Source organism: Osmia lignaria, chromosome 15, assembly GCF_051020975.1.
Source record: "Osmia lignaria lignaria isolate PbOS001 chromosome 15, iyOsmLign1, whole genome shotgun sequence".
NCBI lineage: Eukaryota > Metazoa > Arthropoda > Insecta > Hymenoptera > Megachilidae > Osmia > Osmia lignaria.
Window position 1 is genome coordinate 12,240,913 of NC_135046.1, and position 22,730 is coordinate 12,263,642.

A 22,730-nucleotide genomic window follows, 5' to 3' on the forward strand; every position below is an offset into this window, starting at 1 on the left:
GTGGAGGGGAATCTCAGAGGAACCTTGGCCATCTCTAATTGAACGGACACGTATCTTGTACGACAGGTTTATTGATTGAAAATATTCTCCGTTGGAAGTTGTGGATTGAAAAAATTATCTTGTTAGAGAAATTGAAAGAGAATTGTGTTATATACATTATGGGGAATCTGTGTATGTCTTGTTGTAAACCATCAACTTCGTGCGAGGATTTAACTCCCGATGTGGTATGATCGGAATTTTCAGGTTATAAATATTTGTCACGTAAATATTGCTATTGTTTAATTAACTGTATTTAGAGAAATAATTAGTGTTTCATTTTTTATAGTGAGGACAAATATTGGTGTAACTAAGTATAATTACAGAATTTCAGGGTGATTTGATTCTTTCTTCCTAAACTGTCAACTGTCCCCCTCCCTCCCTCCACCCGCTAAAAATTTAAAAATTTTTAAGTGTTAAAATTTGAGTTGGTTGACATCTTGGAAGAAACCAGATTCATCTTGGACCTTACCTAGTTATACTAATGAGGGCATAAGTCAAAGATCGCGATACAAATCTATATGTGTTACAAATTACAATAAAAATTTCTTCTTAGGAAACTAGAAGAAGAAAGCAGGTGGAAGCTGCTGAAAGAAGGATTGCTGAGCAGCAGAGCAGAGGTATTAAAAATATTGATGCTGTTAAAAGACAAGAAAAGTTAGATCAACAACGAGACAAGCGAGTAGAAGAGGCTGGTAACATGAACGTGCAAAGTAATTTAAAGGTATGAAACAAACTTAATGTATACTTACAAATGTTGTACCATTGTATGAATTTTATATTGTTTCAGTGGCAAATGAGTTAATGTGAACTGTTCATGGTACCTGTAAATTTCTTTGGAAAAACATATATTAAACATACACACATTACACATTAAATGATATGGTAACAATGCTGCAGGTTTGCATTTTGAGATACATATAGATACGTTTTTACACTATGTTTTTAACTATTTATATTAATATTTGATATAATGTATAAATGTGAGAATGCTTGTTGTGTGGCTAAAAGTTAAATGTTACAACTATCTTTTATTAATAAGAAATGCAAGATATTAGGTGTATAAATTCATTTGAAATAGCGACGCTAGAAGCATTGAATTAGCTTATACACCTAATATTTTAACATTGCAGATATATTATGTTTTTTATGCTTTAAACGCAATGTTATAATCTCCTCAGAATTTATATTTTGATTTGTTGCTCGTTAAATGTATTGAAAGATATATTTGTATAGTATTGTTAAGTAACAAAGAAGTATTTATTTATACACGTTCAAGAATAACAAAATTGTTTAACACAAGGCTCATGATATACGTGATGTATATTTTATTTCCTTTTATATACCATTACGAAAGTATTTAAATACAATGATTACAATAATAAATAATTGTGATATTGTATAAAATGTATTTGTAAATTAGTGCATAAATAAATTGCAAAGCTGACAAAATATGTTATGGACACAATTACACAATTAAGTGGTAAGTTGTATAGTAGGTGGTGGTAAATAAACATTTTTTATATTGCAGATTAACTATCGAAATTGATTTAAAAAAGTAATCGAAGATTATTACTTACACTGCATTTCGAAGTTTCAGATATTGTCTTATACACATCTTATGGTACAAAATGTTACAATCTTTTATTGTTAATATAAATATATATGTACATAATTAACATTTAAAATGTGAAATGGGTACATCCAGATTTGTACCGTTTTTATTAGGTATATAGTATTAAGTGTGGTAGGCTTCCGTAGAGGAAAGCTTCTTTTTATTATTAGCTTCCCAGTTCGAGAGTTTAAAAAAATTTCAAATGCCACCCTAGCGCCATCTATACAGAAATGGCTTAAACTACTCATCGAGTTATCGATCGACTTTCTGAGGGAAACACTTGCGCCACCTATCGGGGAATCCCGGAAACTAGTCGGTAAGTAGTTTCCACTAATTCCTGATAGGTAGCGCTAGTGTTCTGTTTCAGGAAATCGATCGGTAACTCGTTGAGTAGTTTGAGCCGTTGTTGTATAGATGGCGTGATAATCGAATGTAAAAATAATTTATGGCGGTCTTTTTAAAATACAACTTTGTCAATCAGTTATTATAATAATTTTCAGTCTTATGCTGATTATGACTGATTTCTAAGAAGTTGAATTAAAGGGAATCAAAATTGTGTCTTTTCATTTGCAAGTATGAGGTGTGGTAAAGGGGGACTGGAAAGACAGGAATAGCTGTCATGACAACTATGCTCTGCATCTGCGGACACACACAACTGTGTATCTGCAGATCTCACCTCACCTGAGGGATCCACAAAATCATGATCCCTGGAGAACAAAGGCATGTCCAGTTTTGTTGGATCTGTAGTCACTGCCCATAAATATATGGGGCCCCCTTTTTTACGTTGTCAAAGGGCGGGAACTTCGGGGGTGAGGAAGCCTGCCATGCGCGGTGCTGTACAAATTAATTCGACGCCTTTTAAATTTGAATTTCCTGCGCTTTGGTGGATTTGAAAAGTAGCGTAAGAATGTGAAAAACAGAAAAGGCACCGAATTCATTTCCACACCTAACAGATATATAAACAATGTTATATCTTTCCTATTCTGTGTACAGACCAAGAGCGGAACAATTTCTTTGTGGATTTACTTTTCAATTCCCTTCCATGAGCAATTTGTACTTCTAACGATGCTCCATTATTTAATGCTAGCCACGTATGAATCTCATCAGTTGGTGCAGAAACACCTAAATGTACGAAATATTAAATCGTTTTTCAAAGTATAAAATAATTGTTCAAACGTACCTAATAATTCATGAAGAGTTATGCGTCTGCTGGCCAACAATTCCTTACTAGCGCTTCTGATTTCAAATATTAATAAAGACTGTCTTGGAACATTGTCACCGTCAATATGAAAATCTATACTGAATTGAGGATTGGGCATCGCTGGTAATAATCTAGACTTTGCCAATGTTTTACCAGCATTCGTTGACGCAATTTTATCAGGACTGGTGCACCTAATAAGGAGTCTCATAAATTATTCATAAATTAATATTTCATGTATACTCACGTTTGGAGTTTAATTCTGCAATACAACTGGGCAATGTGCGCAACGTGAAGGCCTTGGGCCTGCAACACTTTACCCTCTATTCCAGAATACCTTTCCTTGGTGCCATTAACAACTTTCAACTCTGTTTAATCATTCATAATTAATTTACGATAATTGTTAAGTATTAGTGAATGCAATTCATGTACCATTTGGTCTGATCCGTAAACGTGGACTTGGTTGTCTTATTCTACCAAGCATATCAGGTTGTGACACAGCATGGGCCAAACCAGACCCTTGTAAAAGTTCCGTAGCATCGGCTTCTCCTCCTCCTCTTGGCTCTAGGCTCAATGTTATACCTTTAGACTCGTTCTTGTCTTCTATATTTACTTCGGAACGAAATCTGCGTAGTTTTAATCCCCTCTTCATCTGAAATTAATCATACAGTGTATATTTCCAATACTTTTTATTTGAATTTACTGCGTTTCGGTGGATTTGAAAAGTGGCGTGGGAAAATGATGTATATACCTTCTGTTTCATAACACGAAAGCTGTTATATTGGGGCAATTTTTTACCAAAACTTTGTTCAGGACTTGGAGTTAAACTGTTATGAGAGGATCTTCGTTCTCTTAATTTTGAACCATTTGTGTCATCGGCTACTGATTCTGTGACGACCCTAGGTATCCACGAATTCTGGTTTCCATTCATTTCGTTCGAATCTTTGCTTCCAATACTAGTTTTGTCTGTTTCAAATGATTGAATATTGTAAAGGTCTTATGCAAACGATAGAAGTTGTAAAATAATTTACCAGTTTGACTAGAAACGGTTGGTTTCAACAGAGTGACTGTGCGCGGGGGTGGAGGAGGAGGTATAACATCCAAATGTAGTCTCATCTTTGTTTTCTCCATTGAGGGTCTCCTGATGATGTTCGACACAGTATCAGAAGTTTCAATGTTCAATTGCGTTGAACTTTCACTGATGTTGCTGGCAGCATACGTACTCTGTGTCTATATAAAAATTTTTGTAGATTTGAAAAGTGACGCGAAAATACAATTTCAGCAATTGCAAATACCATGAATTTAATGTGAATTTATATTTATTATTAATAGAAATTCTCTACCTCACATTCCTCGGACAAGACCTTGATTTTCAACTCCACAGATCCCGTTTTGGTTCCCCTTAAAGTGAACCAATGGGACTGATCGCTGTTGGACATTTTCCTAATGTCGTCGAGAGTCAGAGATACTTTTCCAAGGTAATCCTTCATTCCAAAAGTATCATGATCCCATAATACGACGTCCAAGGTCTCTCCAGTTCGAGGTAAACCCATGATGGAACTTTCGTCCCAGCATGGATTCAACGTCTTCTTCTTTATACTACTTTTATATTTTGTTTCGTTGTTTAATTTCAATTCACAGAACGGATCACTGAATCCGTTCAAATCTTTCGCTACGAGGTCTTTCGCTCTTAATAGAGTGACTTCCATCAGGCCGCTTCCTGTGGAAAGAAGGCTCGACACGTCTGACGAGGCAGGATCTATGTCCTTGTGGGTCAATAACAGCTTCTGTAAATAATTAAAAATATATAAAACATATCATTGCTGGTGGTATTAAGAAATAATGTTACTAACTGCCTGTTGCATCCACGGTAGACTGTTTCTCTTCGATTTAGGTTCGTCGTCGGACATTGGGAAAGACAAGCTGCTTCTCCGACTAGTGATCACCTGCTGCACACTTTTCACTGGGTAGAATAACACGGAAACCGTCATCGTAGACACACTATTCGAGCCGCTGAGAGTCAGTTCTTTTCTAACTACCCATGTGTTTTCCTAGAAAGAAAGCATCATTCCGTTAAATAAAATTCAATCGGACAGTGTTTTACCTAAAAATCGCGAGACCCAAAGAGTCCATCGTACTTGATTTAAAGACAATATAGCTAGTCCAAGCATATCGGTATCAGTAGACTTTGATATATTCCAAGAATATACAACAAAGCTGAGCGACACTTGAGTGTAATCTTGAACGAGAAACTGTGCCCTGGTTTCCCAACACGGAGACGTAGTATTTCGCACATAATGTGTAGTTTTCACCTATAAATAAAAATAGATATAAAATTTCTTTTTACAAGTACAAACATTGTAAACGTACCTTCTTACGGTTGTTAAATAACATGCAATAGGGATTACATTGGTTGTCGCCGTTTAGATTTTCTGCTGAATGAATATAAACCACAAGCACTCCTGAAAGTTTATAAATAAAAAAAATCATTCATTACTGTTATTATTGTTTCGCGTGCAACAGCCTAGTACAAGACATAAATGAATCCATGCAGAAATATCACTCTTTTCATCGTGCTTACAATATTTCTTTTATTTTACCTGCTTTTTGGGTCCGATTACTTTTTCGAGGCACTGAAAACACCATACAGGATAACACTATGTTTTTCTAGAAATTAATTCGATGCCCTATCTCTTAGTCATTGAACATTTATTTTTCAAAAACCACAGTAACTCTAAGTATTGAAATTATTTTCGCGCAATTTTTTAAACCACCGAAACGCTAAAGGCATCGAATTAATTTGTACATTTAATAGTAGGATTTAAAACAAATTTTATTTACGATAAGTTATTTTCGAGAAAGCTTTTATAATTACCGGCCAAGTGTGAATTATCCTCCGACACCTCTGGCTGCGGTGAATCTGGGTCCAATTTTGGAAGCGCTGTGTATTCTAATCTTGCACTGATATTTGGAATGTTAGCACTGTTGCGAGACGGTTTCTTCTGTTGCAGTACAGTCTCAATCCTGTCGAATGAACAACATCAATTCCCCTGGAATCTTTAGTTTAACTATCAACTACTTACACCTGCGAACCGTCCCAATTGTAGGATCCCAGAGGGAGTTCGAACTGAGCTAGAGTTATGGTACTGACAAGTCTCTTCGCTTTCAGTTTAATTAAAATCTTCTCATTATCCAGCGCACCCACTAGGAACGAAGCGTCTTCATTCCAGGTGGGATTTAAAGGAGCCATAACTATTCTTTGATCCCCAATTGTCACAACGAGCCACCTCACCTCGTCCCCGACAGAAGCTACAATTAATATTTAACGATAATTTTTTAACTATCTCTGTGATTGGTCATTTCACTAATTACCAGAACAGCCGTTTTGAGAGAGAACAACAGTGAGCACCCCTTGTGGTATGGAATTAGCCGTGGAATCTAATTTAGGTCCTGGTCTCTCTCGCGCTCTCAGATTCATCTCCAGGTGACCCGGATCGACGATCCAGCTTGCCAAAGCGTCCGTGACCACGGCATGAATCCAGGTCTTAATTAAAGGCATCTCCATCATTTGTACGGTTCGCAGAATTCTCACGCTGAACCAAACGTCTGGTTTCTCCAGGAAGCTCACGCTTAAGGAGGTTGCATGGGGAAACGGGGCCATGGAGTTGAGGGTCAGGGTGGCCAGGATTGTTCCCGAAAGCGAGAGCTTCTCCACAGCCAGGTCGATGTCCATACCAACCCTTTAATTTAAAACGGTAGTGAAGAAGTTTAAGATGATCTTGAAATACAATTTTCTGACTCGAAAATATTGCTAAAGCACAAAATATAAAACTTTTATATCACCAGATGATATTGATTCTCTGCCTTCTTAATTACTTGTTTTAAATTTCAATTTCTCGCGCTTTGATGGACTTGAAAATTGGCGCGCGAATTTAAAAAGGTATACCAACCCTTTTCCAAACAATCTTGTCGTGATAAGCATACGAAATTGTTCGCAATCAAGTCGTACATCGGCTTCAATGGATAATTTAGTTTCTCCCGTTTGACCATCCAGAACATCATCGTCATTTGTGTAATCTAACGTTCTCACACGTGTTACACAAGGGGTTTGCTCACCAAGAGTGAGTTCTCTGAGTTCCAATGGTCCTAGAACAATGAGTCCATTTAATAATAGGAATTCAATGAATTTATCGTTTAATTAAAAAAAGAAAGAAATAATGGAGGCACACCAAGTATTCCTGGTTTCGCTTCGTTCAACAAGGGTTCCAGCCTTTCTTTTGCTAAAGAAAATATACTGGCAGCGCTGAACCTCCACCTGTATCATAAACAAGAAAAGTTAATCGATTAAACGCTACTAATTTCTTATAGTAATACGTATACTTAAAACGATTAACTCGTGAACCCATTAAAATTTAATTGGAAATACAGATACAATTTCATGACAAGATTCTATTTAGATAAAATCTGAAAGACAGTAAAGTAGGTCATAAATCAATGTAATATTCAACGTACTAGTGATAGACGTTCATTTTTAGAATTCAAAAGCCATTTCATTCTTTTTAATACACTTAATGGATTGAGAATTTATTATGAAAGAATCGCTGTAACTTCACTTATTCAAATTATATTTTTGCGCCACTTTTCAAATCCACGCAAGCGCGGAAAATTCAAATAATCAAGAAAACTCGATGAATGGAAAAATAGGAGTATAAAACTATATTTAATTCTCATAAAAGAAATAAAGGAATGTTCCTTTAAGCAAAGGAGAGCGAGTGGTAGGTCCAGAAATGTTCGAACAGGTCTATCAACTATCCAAATAAGTAGTACACTATACGGACAAGCTCTCACATGTTGTTTTAACGTCTTCAAGATCCTGACAAACGAGAAAATGTTGGCGAAGTTGGAATTTCACTTGTGCCCAATGTATAAGCAGCAGGTGCAATCTGTTGTATGAATTTTAACAGCATCAAATACAAATTGAAATATGTTACAAATTTACTTTAATGATAGATTAATTATTTGCAACAATTACTTTGAATTTATTATTAATAATATAAATTCAATGATTCTAGTTTATAATAGTGACTCGATAGCCACAGTTTTGTCAACTACAGGTCACTGTACGTATGCAGTGAAATGTGAAAGGCACCAGTTATACACTCAGGAATGTGGAATGTTTACAAATACCTATACAGTATTGATTCGTGAACGTTCGTTCACCTACGGTGGATATTGGGATCATTAACAATCACGCGATATATCCATAAACACTGTTTCAATTTCACTGGGATCATCTTAAATTATTAACATCTTGATATGATTGTAAAATCAATACAGAAACTTTGTGTAATATTTAAAAACGAATCAATAATTCGGTGAATTTATTATTACCATTTGAAATTTAAATATATTCCCGCCCTTCCGTGGATTTGAAAATTGGCGCGAAAATAAGAACTGAATAAATTATGAATCATTTAGAAGCGTAGCGTTGTTAAATCGGTCCGATAGAAAATTAATGTAATGTACCATCTGTTGAGAAGCAAACTCAGCCATTCAGCAGTTTCATCTTTATACAAAGCTCTTCTTCTACGCAATCTCGCTAATTCTTGTTGAAGAATTGATTCAAGGAGACGAGAGATCCTTGCTTTCAGTATTGTCCCTGCCAATGCTAAGACCAGTACCAGCCATGCCAGGGAAAGTCCTGTTGCACCTATTATCCATGCAATTGCAAGGGCTACGCCTAGGTACAGTGCCCCGCGGATAGCTTCTGCGTCCCTCTGCAGAAAATAAATAGAAATAAAACTATTCTTACAGCTTGAAATTTTATGCATTATTATCGATCTCGTTTTGTCGAGTTTGAAAAAAGAAAATGAAACAAAGGAAAAGTTGTATGCGATAAAAATCATTATTCCTTCATCCTGCTGGGATGTAGGACATGATTCGCGTGTACTCACGCAACATCGCGTGCAAGTATCTTTGGCGTCATGGAAAACGTCATTAACCCCGAGACGATCAGATTAAGTGGCGGGAATAAATGGAACTGATTCAAATGAAAATATTTCGTATTTCTTCTTTTAACCGACTTCGAAAAAGGAGGAGATTAGGTTCAGTTCGATCAGTATATTTTTTTTTTCACTATAAGAAATCTTATGTAAATATAGCTTCATTTGGAAAATAAAAAAGATTGAACTGTGAATTTTTAAAATTTCTATTTCCTGTCTGTAATATATACAGAATATAGAATGGCATTACTATTATTCTTCATATTCATACATAAATTATGATAATGGTACAGTACTATCATTTCTCTACAATAGTTTGTACACATAAAAGAATGTTAAATAACTCCTGACTGTTTTACGTTTAATACGAAATGCATCGCACGCAGCTACATAGTTTCAGTGTTCTTGTAAAGGTAGAAATTTTTCAACGGAATTTACGTGATTCGAATAGCCAGCATCGTCAGAGGAATGGAGAGAAACAGTTTCTTCCGTCTGAGAATGTTACATTTAGCCATTTTGTGCTGAAGATTCAAATTTCAAATAGTAGTGCTACAGAAGCGAATTAATTTCTATCTCAGCACGACAAGAAAAGTTTTACGAATTTTTAAGAATTAGCCAATTTGCGATTTTTCTCATACCTTAATAAGTCATACTTTTAAGCCATGAAATCGTCTCATACTTTGAAAAGGTACGTGGGAAATTACTCGAATGATTTCCGGTGAGAAGTTCATGGAACTCTAGTGATTTTAATCGTTACATTCCTAATCTCACAGACGCTTAGGGCAAAAGGTTAGCTGTTCCTATTCAGGAATGAATTCTCCAGGGAAAAGTACCGAAGAAAGTTTCTTCATAGAATAATTAACATAAAACAAACAAAAAAAGTAAAACGTGTGTGTGCTCTGGAATATCCTTGATTCAAGGTTTCATCTCCAGCTTTTTATCCCTTAGCAATAGGCAACTTTCTAATTTAATGAAGTGTTACGTTCTTGAAAGGATAGGTGATATTACTATTGCGTAAATATTTGCTGCTTTTCTTTATGAAAAAAAAATAAAGAAATAAAATTCATTCTTCGTTATAAATTTTAATTTCCCGCGCTTCGGTGAATTTGAAAAGTGGCGCGATAATGACAACGATAATGATTATTTTATTAATAACACAGGATACAAAAATAAACTCGACGTCTTCTTTTCTTAAATGAAGATTTATTTTTCAAAAGTCCTAGTAACTCTAATTATCGTTATTATATTTTCGCGCTACTTTTCGAATGCACCGAAGCGCGAAAAATTGAATGAATTTTTAATAGAAATCAATTTTTCAATGCAATTTTCAATAATTAATTTTATAGTAAACAGTAATTATTATTACTTAATAGCTACCAATAATGATGTATAAAAAATATATTTGTAATGCTACATGCAATTGATGTTAAGCATTACAAATCGCTCATTAACATACTACGTGATCGTTACGGTAACGCATTCTTAAAGTAATATATTCTTGCATTCTTTTTAGTGCGTGAAATCTAGGTGGCCTTCGTTTTAATCATTCCTGATCAAGTAATGACCAGTGCAAGATAATGTGCCAGAAAATTAATTACTTTTATCCTTTTGTTTTAAATTACTAATACCGCATTTTTTCTATGCATTTTCCTAGTATAACCGAACCAGTTTACCTGAGTTTTCTGAGTAATGGCTATAGCGAACTCTTCATCGGGAGCAGTATCCTCGGGGGTCATATTGGCACCCCCCGGTGCACTACCGTAACCGGTGGTATTGTTAGTTCCTCTATTTGAACAGCCTGTAAAAGATGGACAATTGTTTGTCGGATTTCCTCCTCCAGTACTTTCACGTTTTCCTGTAAATAAAATAAAAAATGATACATTATTAGAAATTCTTTAATTTAATCACTATTGATGAAGAACTCTTTGAAAATAACAAAATGTATCATTTTTCTCTCCCAGAGATAGTAAATGTTTTTTCTAAGGTCGAGGTAATAACCGTGTTATCAAAAGATCTTCGCATAATGTTCTCTGCATATCAATTACAATGGGAGGAGGTATATGTACGCAAGGACGAACGTCTGAAGGCAATTAACGATACCGCAACGTGCATACACAACGAATACAGTATAGTCTTATGCGGAATGTTCGTTTGATCCATCCGTTAAGCTGTCCACTTCGATTTATGTTCGTCGGTTGTGAACGTCGCGTGAATCCAAGATTAAAAGCGTTTTCCTTCCTGACCCACCTTCTCCTTGAAACATAATCTTTCTAACTGATAATAACATAATCGATACTCTCGTTTCCTTTCCTTTACAATTTTTTTAACACCATCTGATTATACTTTAACATTCTTAAAATAAAGAAAATGAGAAGCTAAAGTGAACTAGAGCGAGATACGCTCTAGAGTCAACCCTTTCTCGGCCATTTCCGGTCAGAACGGAAGTGGCAAAAAAGAGAAAAAAAATTTTCGGTTATTCGTTGAGATTTTTATCCACTAAACACAATGGCGCAAGAACTTTTTCCCATGTACAAAAGTCCCCTTCTCTAGATTTTCAATCTTAGATACGGGTTGGCTAAAAAACATAAAATTGTTAATCTGTGTGGTAAATTAATGATCCGTTATGTCTACGGGTGATCATAGCCTTAAATAAACATTTCTAGAAGATCTAGTATCATGATTGAAATGTCAGTAGACGCGCATGCAGCACCCAATATACTTAAGAGAACAAGCAGGACAAGACCTTGGCATTACAAACACCCTCTCGCACAGAAATTGATACGACAACCTTTCCAGGTGTTCCTGGCTCTAATACTTCGGTTACTGAATTTCTGTTAACAATAGATGAAATTCATTTTCTTGTTATTACATTAAAGCGAATAAAATAAAAAAGAAAGGTACAATATAAAAACAAGACAACGAATAAAATTATTTTCCTGATCAAACGATAACATCGCGTGATCATAACTACTTCTTTCATATAATACTTCAGATAGATATTTTGGTGGTTATTGATTAAATAACGTAGATCATGCGCCTTCTGCTATTGTCCTGGGGTTCATTGTTCGCATTAATCATCAATTAGTCATTTTCTATTGAGAATATTGATGGGGAGTTTTGTAATACTTTTCTGTCATGAATTGCGTCATTTGTGAAGGAACAATAATGAAATTTCAATTTGAATTATTAATCATATTTTCGCGCCACATTTCAAACCCACCGAATCGCGGGAGATTCAAATTTCAAATGATAATTAAGGAAGAGAAAGGAGTACTGTTAACTCTTTCGATCGTGAGAAAAGCATGATTAATTGTTCTCTATTAACCGGAAGAACAAAGAGTCGACAGTTCTAAGAGAAAAGGAAAAAAAAAAAACAGAGGAGCTCGTATTTCTACGGAGGGGTAATTACTCTGGCATTGTTCCTGGTTGGTTCTCAATGCTGTACCTTTCTTTAAGGATGCTCCTCGCTTTAGATGCCTCGCCATGAAGCTGGAAAGTAACTGCATACTTTTCTTTCCACTGATTTCTTTCCACTAACCGGGACACTCTCACTGCGGTCACTTTTTGTCCCGATAGAATCAATGACCTCACGAAAAAAATGACACTGACTGCAAATCTTTCAGATGATGCAGCTAGAATTTTGCTCTCACTCAACAATGTGTCTCACTTGCTTCATTTTCTCTTGTTTTTTTTATCAATGACAATTTCATACTTTCCTATCGTTCATAATTATTTTAGGCGTGCAAATTAATTCGGTGCATTTGGCATGACTATTTTAAATTTCAATATCTTCCCGCGCTTTCGTAGATTTTAAGTGGCGCGAGAATACGATTTGAATTTGAAAAGAGCAAGAAAAGACACCGAATTCATTTCTACACCTAACAGTTACAAATTAATCACGATTCTAACGTAATATTAATTTCTCTCACGTTGAAAAATGTGAAAATTAATAACTTCTAATGTAAAATTTTCTTCGCAAGAATTTTATGAAAGTATGACAGAGAACCTCTTTTCAACGCTCGATAAATATTCAAATGAAAGCTTGACACAACACGTTTCCAATCAAAGAAAATCGTTCTCCATCGAACACTTCAAACGCAAACCCACTGTTTACACAAAGTAAACGTATCAAAATAGAAAGTTTACACTCAAAGCCGGCGAGAAATGCAAGGATCTTTCTCTGCCGGCACACGGGCAGATACTAAATGCGAACAAATTGTTGCTGCTACCAATGCCGGGGACCATCTGTTTTTCTGGAGAACTATTGGTTACATTCGCGCTTGCGCTACCTTACTATCGCACACAAGTTTTCCAGTACGCCATCGTTCTTCCCCGTAACCGCGACTTCCTATTGGGAATTAATTTAAATTAATCTATTGGAAGAATAATTTTGAAAGGAACAATGTAAAATTTGGAAAATGAAGATGATATAAAATAGAGAATATTAAAATTGAGGCTCTCTCCATGGTCCGCCGTCGGGGCGTTAAGTGTTATTGAATAATGGTGGTGTTAGATCGATATCAGGAATAAAAGCGTGTTTGTAACTCTACCTACGGCCCTTCAGACCCTGCTGGTGTTCAAACAGTGACCGATGCACCGTTGTTTAACGGCACTGTGCGTGTAACACGTTATCAGGCTACATTTGTTATGATCTGACGACGTTTACACGCTGTGCCTCTCATTGTTATCATTTATATTATTAATTAAAGTTACCGTAATTTCTTATCGAAACGAATTTTAAATTTCTTTTTCTAATTTCTACACCTGACAACCTGACGGTGTTATAATTTTTGTTAAATTAAAGGAAAATACTTTCTACAAAATGATATGGTAAAATGACTAATGACGGTAATGCGAAACTCGTCAGTTTGTGGCATTGCATTCAAGCTACCAGTTAGTCGTCGACCTCTCTTTCCCTCCCTTTCTTTTATTTGTTTCTTGGCCAACATCTGTCTTACGCGGCGTACCTTACTATGCCGCATTACATTGCCACAACCCGTACATAACATGCCGATCCGACGAGTCCGACTTTATGGTGCAAGGTGCACCGTCTGCCTGGAGAATTTCAGAGAATTTCTTCGAGAAAAACTGCCTCAGGGATGTAGCGCTTGTCTGCCGTCGCCCTGGGTTCATTAAACGCGATAATCGAAACGATAAATTAATAATTTCACGAACTGTACCGTTTCACGTTGAATACAATAGATTAATAAACATTTCTCCCGCGCTTTTGTGCATTTGAAATACTATCAATAATCTAATCTTATCATGCGGCACATGAAAATTAAACAGAAACAATTGTAGTTGATAATTAAAATAATTAAAGTATTATAACATACGTTCTGTGGTATATTAATTAATTTGATGACTTCTGTTAATTACCATCTGAAATTAAAAAATTCTCCCGCGCTTTTGTGCATTTGAAATACTATCGATAACAATAACGTAATATTAAAAATATTGCATTGTTGGATTTATAAACGTATCTATGTATCGAACCATATGAGAAAACGTATTTTTCTCGTCAGGCACGTTTCCCGATATTCAGGTATGTTAGGAGACAACACCTTTCACAGGGTTAGTAAAGTTTCTGAAACCTGTTCTTGTTTTGTCGAAGGAATCGACGGCTAGCTTCCTATTTACATATTTATACAAACGCAGCGTGCGTTGCGCGAGGTATGCACCAGTTTACGCGTCTAAAATTATCCTGTCGCTATTTATTTGTTCTCTTACAAATATAACATACCAGAGAAATGAATAACAAAACATAGCCTGTACAAAAATACAGAAACAACAATATACTCCTTAGAAAGTGTCTAAAGAAAATGTTACCCTTATCTCATGAATCGCATGGCTATTAATTATAGGTCAAAGCACGTGCATAATTCCAGCGATGCAACGCGCGTGACATACGCGACGCTGACCCCTTAACGAATGCCTTACATTTTCACGCCTTGCCCTTGGGTCTCTCTCTATGAGGCGCGCGACACCGTTCGATTGAAACCATGCATGCAACTACGTATTTACGTACCAGGATGATGCTGATGATCTCAGGACGTACGTCACATTTTCACAAACAAGGAACAACGTTCACGCACAATCGGATGATACATCCGTTCCCGTCCACGGGTACAGCAACACTGACCTGCCGTCACAGAGGGAGAGGAGAGGGGACCAGGTAACAGAACCTCTCTTCGCTGTTCCCTTTCTTTCTTCCTTCACTTCCACTACAATAACAGATCCCTTTGGTTCATTTTTTTTTTCAGCAGGGAAAGAAAATTTGTTACTTGACTTCCGGGAAAAAGGAAGAATAGCGAACGTCTAAAGGCAAATCAGTACTTTAGGTATTAATGACGAGCCTCGTTCATGCATCAATATCTTTAGGTCCTTACCTTCTGCCTACGCGTCCTGCTGTAATCTAACAGCCAGTAGCGTTCTCTTGCATTGTACAGTCGTCAGCTGCTGTCTCGCTTCGAACGAGTAATCTTTGTAGATGGGGACGGGGCTCCAGGGTACTAGATACGAAAGGGGAGCAACTAGGGAAGGGGCACCCCATTGTCCTCCGTGCATGCAATTTTCACCCGGCGTGTGTCTCCGTAAATTGGCCACCGTCCCTAAAAATATAGACGCGTTAGAAAAATTCAGTGAAAAAACTTAACTATAATTGTACAATAAGGGGATGAAAAAAGAATTTTTACCGTGTTCATCTTTATTAGCACTTTCAGTTTTTCTTAGGTATTTGCTGTAACGTTGATTTGATAATAAATTATTGATATGTTCAATGATCATTGTTTGTTTACTTATAGCGTTACTGATATAGAAGACTTACGAGTATGTATGTAGTACGTGAGTCACGGATGTAACGTACCCTTGCGGAAGTGTAATTTATCTCCGTCAAAGGCGAATGATGCGTTAACAGGTCTAATTAAAATATATCTATAAATAAATATCCTTTTTAGAAGCCATTTGTCTGGAATTATTCTCTTGTATTTGAAGGAAATAAAAAAATGAAAAATGAAGCTGAGAACTTCCCCCTCTGAAGTTCAATTGTGTACTGATTTGGCGCACGCGTCTCACTTGCTTATATATGCAACATTCAAGCTTATAGAAGCGCGGGAAAATATTTAAATTCAAAATAGGAATTATGAGACCGCAATTCGTTAAAGACCTCGAATTAACTTCTAAACTTAATATTTAACTACTGATAGTTATCATACTTATCTATTTGAATAGTTATCTAAATTTTAGGGGAACTTGGAGTGTCGGTAACTTATTTCGGCTGTATTGGGTGTCCTTCCCTACTTTACCGACGCAATTATAACGGCAGGAATATTTGAGGCAGATTTGAAAGCGGTTCTGATGCTGTAAAATTTGCTATTTTCAATTGTTTTTTAAAAGTGAGTGATGGGGTATAATTGTTGGTATTGAAGCAATCTGCTTATGGTCAATGTGCATTAGACTGTTGCAGTACTAAGTGTTTCACATTTTTACACTAAAATAGAGCAGATGGCACTCGTTCTCGAGGCACACATTCAAAATCCCTCGATAATAAAGGTATATCCAGTCTTGTTGGATCTGTAGTCATTGATGCAATACAACTATACACATCGATCCATTTGTTTACGGAGGTCGTCTGCTAGCGTTTGAGAATTAAATATTATGCTCTAAATCGTGATTTTATGTGACTTTAAAAAAGGAGATTAGAGCCGCAATGCCGGGGACCGAAGTTAGTATTCTTTCTATGTAATTAAAGCCCGTACATCAATTTGTCAAATATCCGTTTGACAGTTCTAGCTGTCAAATTCTATACTTCAATATATATTTTTTAGGACAGTACGACGGAACTCGGAGAAATAGAAAATGTCAGAGTGGTGGTTCGCGTTCGACCTCTAAATGGGAAGGAGTTGGACGGACACTGTAAAAACATAATACGCGTCGACACCATTAATAGTGAAATAACCGTCGAGAATCCAAATGCAGCTCAAGGAGAACCACCAAAAGTTTTCTGTTTGGATGCTGTCTTTGATACCGATTCAACGCAAGTTGATATTTACAATGAAACTGCAAGACCTATCGTGGACAAAGTTCTGCAAGGATACAATGGAACTATATTTGCATACGGGCAAACTGGCACTGGCAAGACTTACACTATGTCGGGTGCTAAAACATCCCCCCAGCTCAGAGGGATCATTCCAAATACCTTTGCGCATATTTTTGGACATATAGCTAAAGCTCACGATAATCAAAAGTATGTATAGATTAATTAAATTGCTATTCTTAATTTAAGTAAATACTTAAAGAGATATTCTTTCAATAGATTCCTTGTACGAGCGACGTACTTAGAAATTTACAATGAAGAGGTGAGAGATCTGTTAGGTAAGGATCAGAATACCAGGCTGGAAGTAAAAGAGAGACCCGACATTGGGGTATTCGTGAAAGATCTTAGCGGATATGTGGTAAACAATGCCGATGATTTAGACAGAATAATGTCTCTCGGTAACAAGAACCGTAAGTATCACAATAAATATCCCTGCATTGATGCCGAACTAACTTATGCTCATTTTTATAGGCGTCGTTGGAGCTACAGCAATGAATGTGTCTAGTTCCAGATCCCATGCAATATTTACAATTACAGTTGAATCTAGTCAACTAGGAGAGGATGGCGAACAGCATGTTAAAATGGGGAAACTGCATTTAGTTGATTTAGCTGTATGCAGTTATTACATTAATTCTACTTTTTATTTTTAAGACGGATGTTCAATTGATTTTGTTTCAGGGTTCGGAAAGACAGAGCAAAACGAAAGCTTCTGGGGTTCGTTTGAGAGAAGCTACAAAGATTAATTTATCACTTTCAACGTTAGGTAATGTTATATCTGCATTGGTTGACGGTCAGAGTTCACACGTGCCTTACAGAAATTCCAAACTGACGAGATTACTTCAAGATTCCTTGGGTGGTAACTCAAAAACATTAATGGTAATATTTGAACAAATAAGCGGGAGAAATTCAAATTCAAAAGGCACCAAATTAATGTGTACACCTAATTATTGTAACTTTACTTTTTTTGACGCAGTGCGCAAACATAAGTCCAGCTGACATAAATTACGACGAAACTATAAGCACCCTTCGCTATGCGAACCGTGCTAAGAATATAAAGAATAGAGCGAGGATTAATGAAGATCCAAAGGACGCTTTGCTTCGCCAATTTCAAGTGGAAATTGAACAGCTACGCAAGCAGCTAGAGGAGAACGGTGCTGAAGTCACAGAATCTGAAGATGATTCCGAGGACTCTGAAGAGACAGGAGAAAGCAGACACGAGAAGAAAGTGAGACGCAGAAGAAGTCAAATATTAACAATGGAGGAACTCGAAGATGGAGATGTGGATTCTACTGAGAAAGTAGACAAAGCTGAGAGAGAAGATAAAAGTCCAGACGATAAAGACGTTATAGAATTAAAAAGAACCCAGTAAGTTTCAAAGGAAATCACTTAAAAACCATAATATACATGTAATATTAATTTTTCTAGGAGCGAGAAAGAAGCACTGCGAGAAAAAATGCAGAATTTACAAAATAAGATTCTAGTCGGAGGTGAGAACTTATTAGAAAAAGCGGAAGCTCAAGAGCAGTTATTGGCTGCCGCAGCGATTGAACTGGAACAACGTAAAAGCAGAGAAGAACAATTGAAGAAAGCTATCGAAGCCAAAGAGGCTGAACGTATTGACATAGAAGAGAAATATTCCTCTTTGCAAGAGGAAGCAGCAGGAAAGACTAAAAAGTTAGCCAGAGTATATACAATGTTGATGTCTGTTAAAGCAGAGTTGTCCGATCTGCAACAAGAACATCAAAGAGAAATGGAAGGGCTTTTGGAAGGAGTCAGAGGCATTGGAAGAGAACTGCAACTGCAGGAACTGATAGTAAACAGTTATATTCCTGTTCAATATCAAGTATGTATGTTTGTAATATGGATATCACAAGCATATATAAACAACAAATTCATGAATGATACTTTGTTTTAGACAATGATTGAGAGATATGTTCATTGGAACGAAGATATTGGGGAATGGCAACTGAAATGTGTCGCATATACCGGTAACAATATGCGCAAAGCACAAGTTACGCCACCGGTAGGAAGTAACAAAGATGTAGGTATTTATTGATATACAATTTAAAATATGGATAGAAAATTCATACTTTCTTATTTACAGCAAACCCAACCAGATATGTCAAATATATATCTTTCCTACAATAATGGAATCGACAATACTTTCGTGCAACCAAAGAAAATAAGAGGACGATCTGGAGTTCCAAGACCAACTACAGCACATAGGCGTACACCACACTAAAAGTATGTTTAAAATGATAGAAATACCTTTCCTAGCATTTTTTTTTTTTCTTACAAGTATTATTTTAATTTATTTTTATTTATATAAAAAGATCAGTATTTTGTGTAACTTTATTTTAAATTTAATTCTATTAGGTGTACAAATGAATTCGGTGCCTTTAGTATTTTCAATTTTCCTGCGCTTCTGTAAATTTGAAAAAGTGACGCTAAAATATGATTACCATCAATTTTTCAAAATAAATCTTCGATTAAAGAGCACTGAATTATTTTGTACATCTAATTAGGCGGAATTAAAGGATATCATGTAGTAAACTGCACTTATTGTGCTATATAACTATACAACTATGAAGAAAAGTATTTCTAATCAATCTTAACTAATTTTTGCTAATTTATATAGCAAAATTTTTTTCGATTCGAGTTATATTTATAAACGTAATAACTTGAATATTATGTTATATGCATTTATATTTCTCTGTGATGTTTGTGAAATACGAGACGACAAAAATCATGGTAACTACTTACATTTTCATATTTAATAGCATGCAATATGAATCACTATTAAATAGAAAATTGGTATGAAGAATTCTAGAGAAGGAAATACATGCTGTACCTGTGTGACGAGAAATAATGTTTTGTTCGGTATAGAGATATTAGATAAATGTATGGGAATGCAATCTTTAACAAAAAAAAAACCGTTAGCAATTTCGTGTCCTTTTACATTGCTATTTATGTATATTTTGATAAACACTAGATTTTGTAGCCGATAATGATACCGCAATTCTTTTTGTTAATATTTTTTTTATAGAATTAAGCTTGCAAAATAATAAGAAATCAGATTATTACTATAAAACAGAGATTATGTTGAAACACGTACATTCTTTAAGTACTGTGATAATAAAATACTTTCAATTCCTTTTTCTTATTGCTTTAAACAAGGAAGCTGTTATATTCGATGTATGTATTTTATGCTTTTTTATATATTATTTACCGAATAAAGATAAATCATTATAAAGATATGTATTTATTCTTTCACAAATTAATTCGGTGCCTTTCAAATTTGTTATTTGAATTAATGTAACGAATTAATTTGTACATATATTTAATAATAAGTTTCACCTCGTTTACGATATTCTTTAATCCACTTCTTAATAAAAAACCGATGATATTTCCTTGCTAAAACAACACTATAAGGATCATTGGCATCGCTGCCCCTTAAATCAAGGTGATGAGCACTTTCAGGAATTATTATTGCTACCGCCGACGCAGAAATGTTTCTCAACACTCCTCCACTGGACCATGGGTCCAGCAAACCATTGCTAAAACACAATAAATAATTAAAGCAACAATCACATTACAGTAAGTATGTACTTTAACATACCTGAAAACAATATTTGTCACGGTAGATAAATCTGAACAACCGTATTCCTCGCAAGCTAAATTAGGTTGCGGTTTAACTGAATACTGTTTTATACAGCCCTTGGAATATTCATCAAAATTCCATGGATTGGGTTCAAACATATCGTTAACACCATCCGTACACAATGGCATTACCATCTCGGTACAGGATTGAAAAGGCCATCCAACGGCGTCTAATTGTGGTGTAGAATCATTCAAGGATAAACACCTTGTTTCTTTCGTGTAATTCGTGAATACGTTAATTGCGTTATTTATTGCTACTAGTAGATCTTTGTCTGCTAAAGATTCGTTTGTTAAATGTTTACATACAGCCTACGATGAGAACGAAAAATAAGTAAAATAATTTCCAACCGAATTTAATGAATATGCTTACATTAACAGGATAGGCAGGTAAAGGTGCCAGAAAATTAGCTTTATACGGATAATTCACCATAGCGAGATTTGTATAAATATCTTCCAAATAAGATTTCAATTGCTTAACATCACTTTCATTTTTCAATGGCTGGCATAATTTCCAGTTGTCTGATAACCATTTCTTTCCTTCATCTATTAAGAAAATAATATATTTAGAAAGATGACAAAATTAATAATCGATCTGCTTTTTTACCGTTTGATGTTATATTGCTAATCGTATTCCATGATTTACGGATAAGTTTCGGGCAATTACGATGAGCTACATTAAAATCTGATGTCACTATTCTTGCAAATGCTTCACATTCTGCAGTAAATTGTAATATTGGAGCGGATGCAGCTATTGCTCTGTAAAACGAAAAATCTTTGATTTGTACTGTATGTTATGATATTTATTAATTTTCTTTACTAACCCTTGTACAATATGAGGATACTTCATACGGATCCATGCACTGAGCATTCCACCATATGAGCCTCCAAAAACTATAACAGGGCTATGTTGGTACTCTGATTTGGATCTCAAATATTGAATTAAATCCACAAAATCAGCAAGAGCTTGCTGGGATGTTAGATACCCTAAATGATTAATATCTGAGTAAGATTTATTGCCATAAGGCAAGGATTGTCCATAATAACGATGCTCAGCAAAAATTAACATAGCTCCAAATTCTGGTGCTATTTCATACATGAATCCCTGTAAATATTTATGATTAACAGTCTCCTTTGAAATAATGTATTATGTTAATCCTTACAGTGTTCTGAGCAAACCCTTCAATGTCACCCTCATTTCCAGTGTAAAAGAAAATTGGAGCATTATTTCCTTTCTGCCAAGTATTGTTCATAAGATACCGTAATTTGAATGTGTCTTTTATGGCAAAGCTAAAATGGTCCACCTATAAAAGATGTAATAAATTGCATTGATACGAGGTTTTATTTATTGTAAATTTAATAACATTATTTCAAGATAATAAATAAATTTTTAAAAAGTATATATTTAGGTGTACACACTGGCATGTCGATCGTTTTAATTTCATATTTGTACTTCTCATCTAATTCTTTCCAAGAGCGCGATTGTCTTTGATGATTTCCGTGAAATTTACTTAAAAAAATGTGCTGCAAAGAAGGTTGGCATAATCCAACGAAGATTAAAAGAAATGCAGTGCGGAGCTCCATAACGACGTTTGCCCTTCGGCGTCGGGATCACAACTGAAGAGATTCGCGATTCGCGATGACGCAGTATTTATATACATATACAGTCTGCGTTCAAATATCATATTCTTATTCCGTATATCTTAAAATAATTTATATTACAACTTTCGTATAAACAATTGTAAGATAATTAAAAATGGCATGACTTTTTTTATCTTGCTGATAGAAACACATACAATTCCAATAACTCATATAACTTCCGATAAATTTTCAGTGTAGCAAATGAACAAAAAAATATAAACAGAATAAATTAATGCAAAAAAGTTCCATATTTTTGATCATTATTCTGTATCACTGATTTGAAAAATAACTAGAAATTTTGAATACTTTGTTATAATTACAATAACATTAGATAATTGTCATTTTAAAAATCTGTAATATCTGTAATAAAAGTGATTACAATAACAAAAGTCATGTTAACAAATATAAAAAAGAATTATAGCAAACAGTACTATAAAATACTATTTACAACGTTATAACATTACAAATAAATTCTGAGTTATAATT

The 22,730-nt window shown here is 35.2% G+C and overlaps 4 protein-coding genes across 11 annotated transcripts; 2 read left to right on the forward strand and 2 right to left on the reverse strand.

Annotated features, from left to right (window-relative positions):
• The first annotated feature begins 89 nt into the window (after nt 1-89).
• Svip (small VCP interacting protein) lies at nt 90-1,565 on the forward strand. Of its 3 annotated transcripts, none has more exons than XM_034332846.2 (3): nt 90-224; nt 593-760; nt 827-1,560. In XM_034332846.2, the coding sequence occupies exons 1-3, from the start codon at nt 159-161 to the stop codon at nt 839-841; spliced, it is 249 nt and encodes an 82-aa protein (XP_034188737.1). In that variant the 5' UTR covers nt 90-158; the 3' UTR covers nt 842-1,560. The 3 variants fall into 3 exon arrangements, with proteins under 3 accessions (XP_034188737.1, XP_034188738.1, XP_076548617.1); XM_034332847.2 differs by having other exon boundaries at nt 107-243; nt 827-1,564; XM_076692502.1 differs by having other exon boundaries at nt 127-261; nt 827-1,565.
• A 511-nt stretch (nt 1,566-2,076) lies between these two features.
• LOC117608162 (uncharacterized) lies at nt 2,077-15,895 on the reverse strand. Of its 6 annotated transcripts, none has more exons than XM_034332839.2 (23): nt 15,678-15,895; nt 15,547-15,590; nt 15,241-15,462; nt 14,880-15,075; nt 10,525-10,706; nt 8,376-8,626; nt 7,079-7,164; nt 6,800-6,995; nt 6,222-6,589; nt 5,933-6,158; nt 5,725-5,873; nt 5,450-5,482; nt 5,220-5,311; nt 4,988-5,161; nt 4,703-4,900; nt 4,193-4,636; nt 3,881-4,079; nt 3,601-3,815; nt 3,282-3,501; nt 3,097-3,217; nt 2,832-3,043; nt 2,678-2,773; nt 2,077-2,597 (listed from the first exon to the last, which is right to left on the reverse strand). In XM_034332839.2, exons 5-23 carry the CDS (start codon nt 10,585-10,587, stop codon nt 2,431-2,433), a joined length of 3,510 nt encoding a protein of 1,169 aa, XP_034188730.2. In that variant the 5' UTR covers nt 10,588-10,706; nt 14,880-15,075; nt 15,241-15,462; nt 15,547-15,590; nt 15,678-15,895; the 3' UTR covers nt 2,077-2,430. The 6 variants fall into 6 exon arrangements, with proteins under 6 accessions (XP_034188730.2, XP_034188731.2, XP_034188724.2 ...); XM_034332840.2 differs by having other exon boundaries at nt 14,880-15,169; XM_034332833.2 differs by lacking the exons at nt 14,880-15,075; nt 15,241-15,462; nt 15,547-15,590; nt 15,678-15,895 and adding exons at nt 12,297-12,567; nt 12,858-13,049.
• Nucleotides 15,896-16,410: 515 nt separating this feature from the next.
• Nucleotides 16,411-19,188, forward strand: Klp64D (kinesin-like protein 64D). Its single transcript, XM_034332923.2, has 9 exons — nt 16,411-16,574; nt 16,678-17,096; nt 17,166-17,356; nt 17,418-17,557; nt 17,625-17,822; nt 17,920-18,311; nt 18,372-18,789; nt 18,862-18,987; nt 19,051-19,188. Exons 1-9 carry the CDS (start codon nt 16,560-16,562, stop codon nt 19,186-19,188), a joined length of 2,037 nt encoding a protein of 678 aa, XP_034188814.1. The 5' UTR covers nt 16,411-16,559.
• Nucleotides 19,189-19,225: 37 nt separating this feature from the next.
• Nucleotides 19,226-22,263, reverse strand: LOC117608207 (lysosomal Pro-X carboxypeptidase). Its single transcript, XM_034332924.2, has 7 exons — nt 22,023-22,263; nt 21,767-21,907; nt 21,428-21,708; nt 21,211-21,362; nt 20,977-21,149; nt 20,566-20,915; nt 19,226-20,503 (listed from the first exon to the last, which is right to left on the reverse strand). Exons 1-7 carry the CDS (start codon nt 22,185-22,187, stop codon nt 20,287-20,289), a joined length of 1,479 nt encoding a protein of 492 aa, XP_034188815.2. The 5' UTR covers nt 22,188-22,263; the 3' UTR covers nt 19,226-20,286.
• Nucleotides 22,264-22,730: the final 467 nt, after the last annotated feature.

Bases quoted from the DNA above. Each gene is read 5' to 3' on its own strand.
- LOC117608207 (XM_034332924.2), bottom strand. From the start codon at position 22,187: ATGGAGCTCCGCACTGCATTTCTTTTAATCTTCGTTGGATTATGCCAA. The intron at 21,709-21,766 runs GTAAGGATTAAC...AAATATTTACAG, and splicing joins AAGGGTTTGCTCAGAACACT to GGATTCATGTATGAAATAGC. The intron at 21,363-21,427 runs GTTAGTAAAGAA...TTCGTTTTACAG, and splicing joins TATCCTCATATTGTACAAGG to AGCAATAGCTGCATCCGCTC.
- LOC117608162 (XM_034332833.2), bottom strand. From the start codon at position 12,357: ATGCAGTTACTTTCCAGCTTCATGGCGAGGCATCTAAAGCGAGGAGCA. The intron at 3,218-3,281 runs GTACATGAATTG...ATGATTAAACAG, and splicing joins TTTACGGATCAGACCAAATG to AGTTGAAAGTTGTTAATGGC. The intron at 3,044-3,096 runs GTGAGTATACAT...ACTCCTTATTAG, and splicing joins TGCAGAATTAAACTCCAAAC to GTGCACCAGTCCTGATAAAA.
- Svip (XM_034332846.2), top strand. From the start codon at position 159: ATGGGGAATCTGTGTATGTCTTGTTGTAAACCATCAACTTCGTGCGAG. The intron at 225-592 runs GTATGATCGGAA...ATTTCTTCTTAG, and splicing joins AGGATTTAACTCCCGATGTG to GAAACTAGAAGAAGAAAGCA.
- Klp64D (XM_034332923.2), top strand. The intron at 17,558-17,624 runs GTATGCAGTTAT...ATTTTGTTTCAG, and splicing joins TGCATTTAGTTGATTTAGCT to GGTTCGGAAAGACAGAGCAA. The intron at 18,790-18,861 runs GTATGTATGTTT...ACTTTGTTTTAG, and splicing joins ATATTCCTGTTCAATATCAA to ACAATGATTGAGAGATATGT.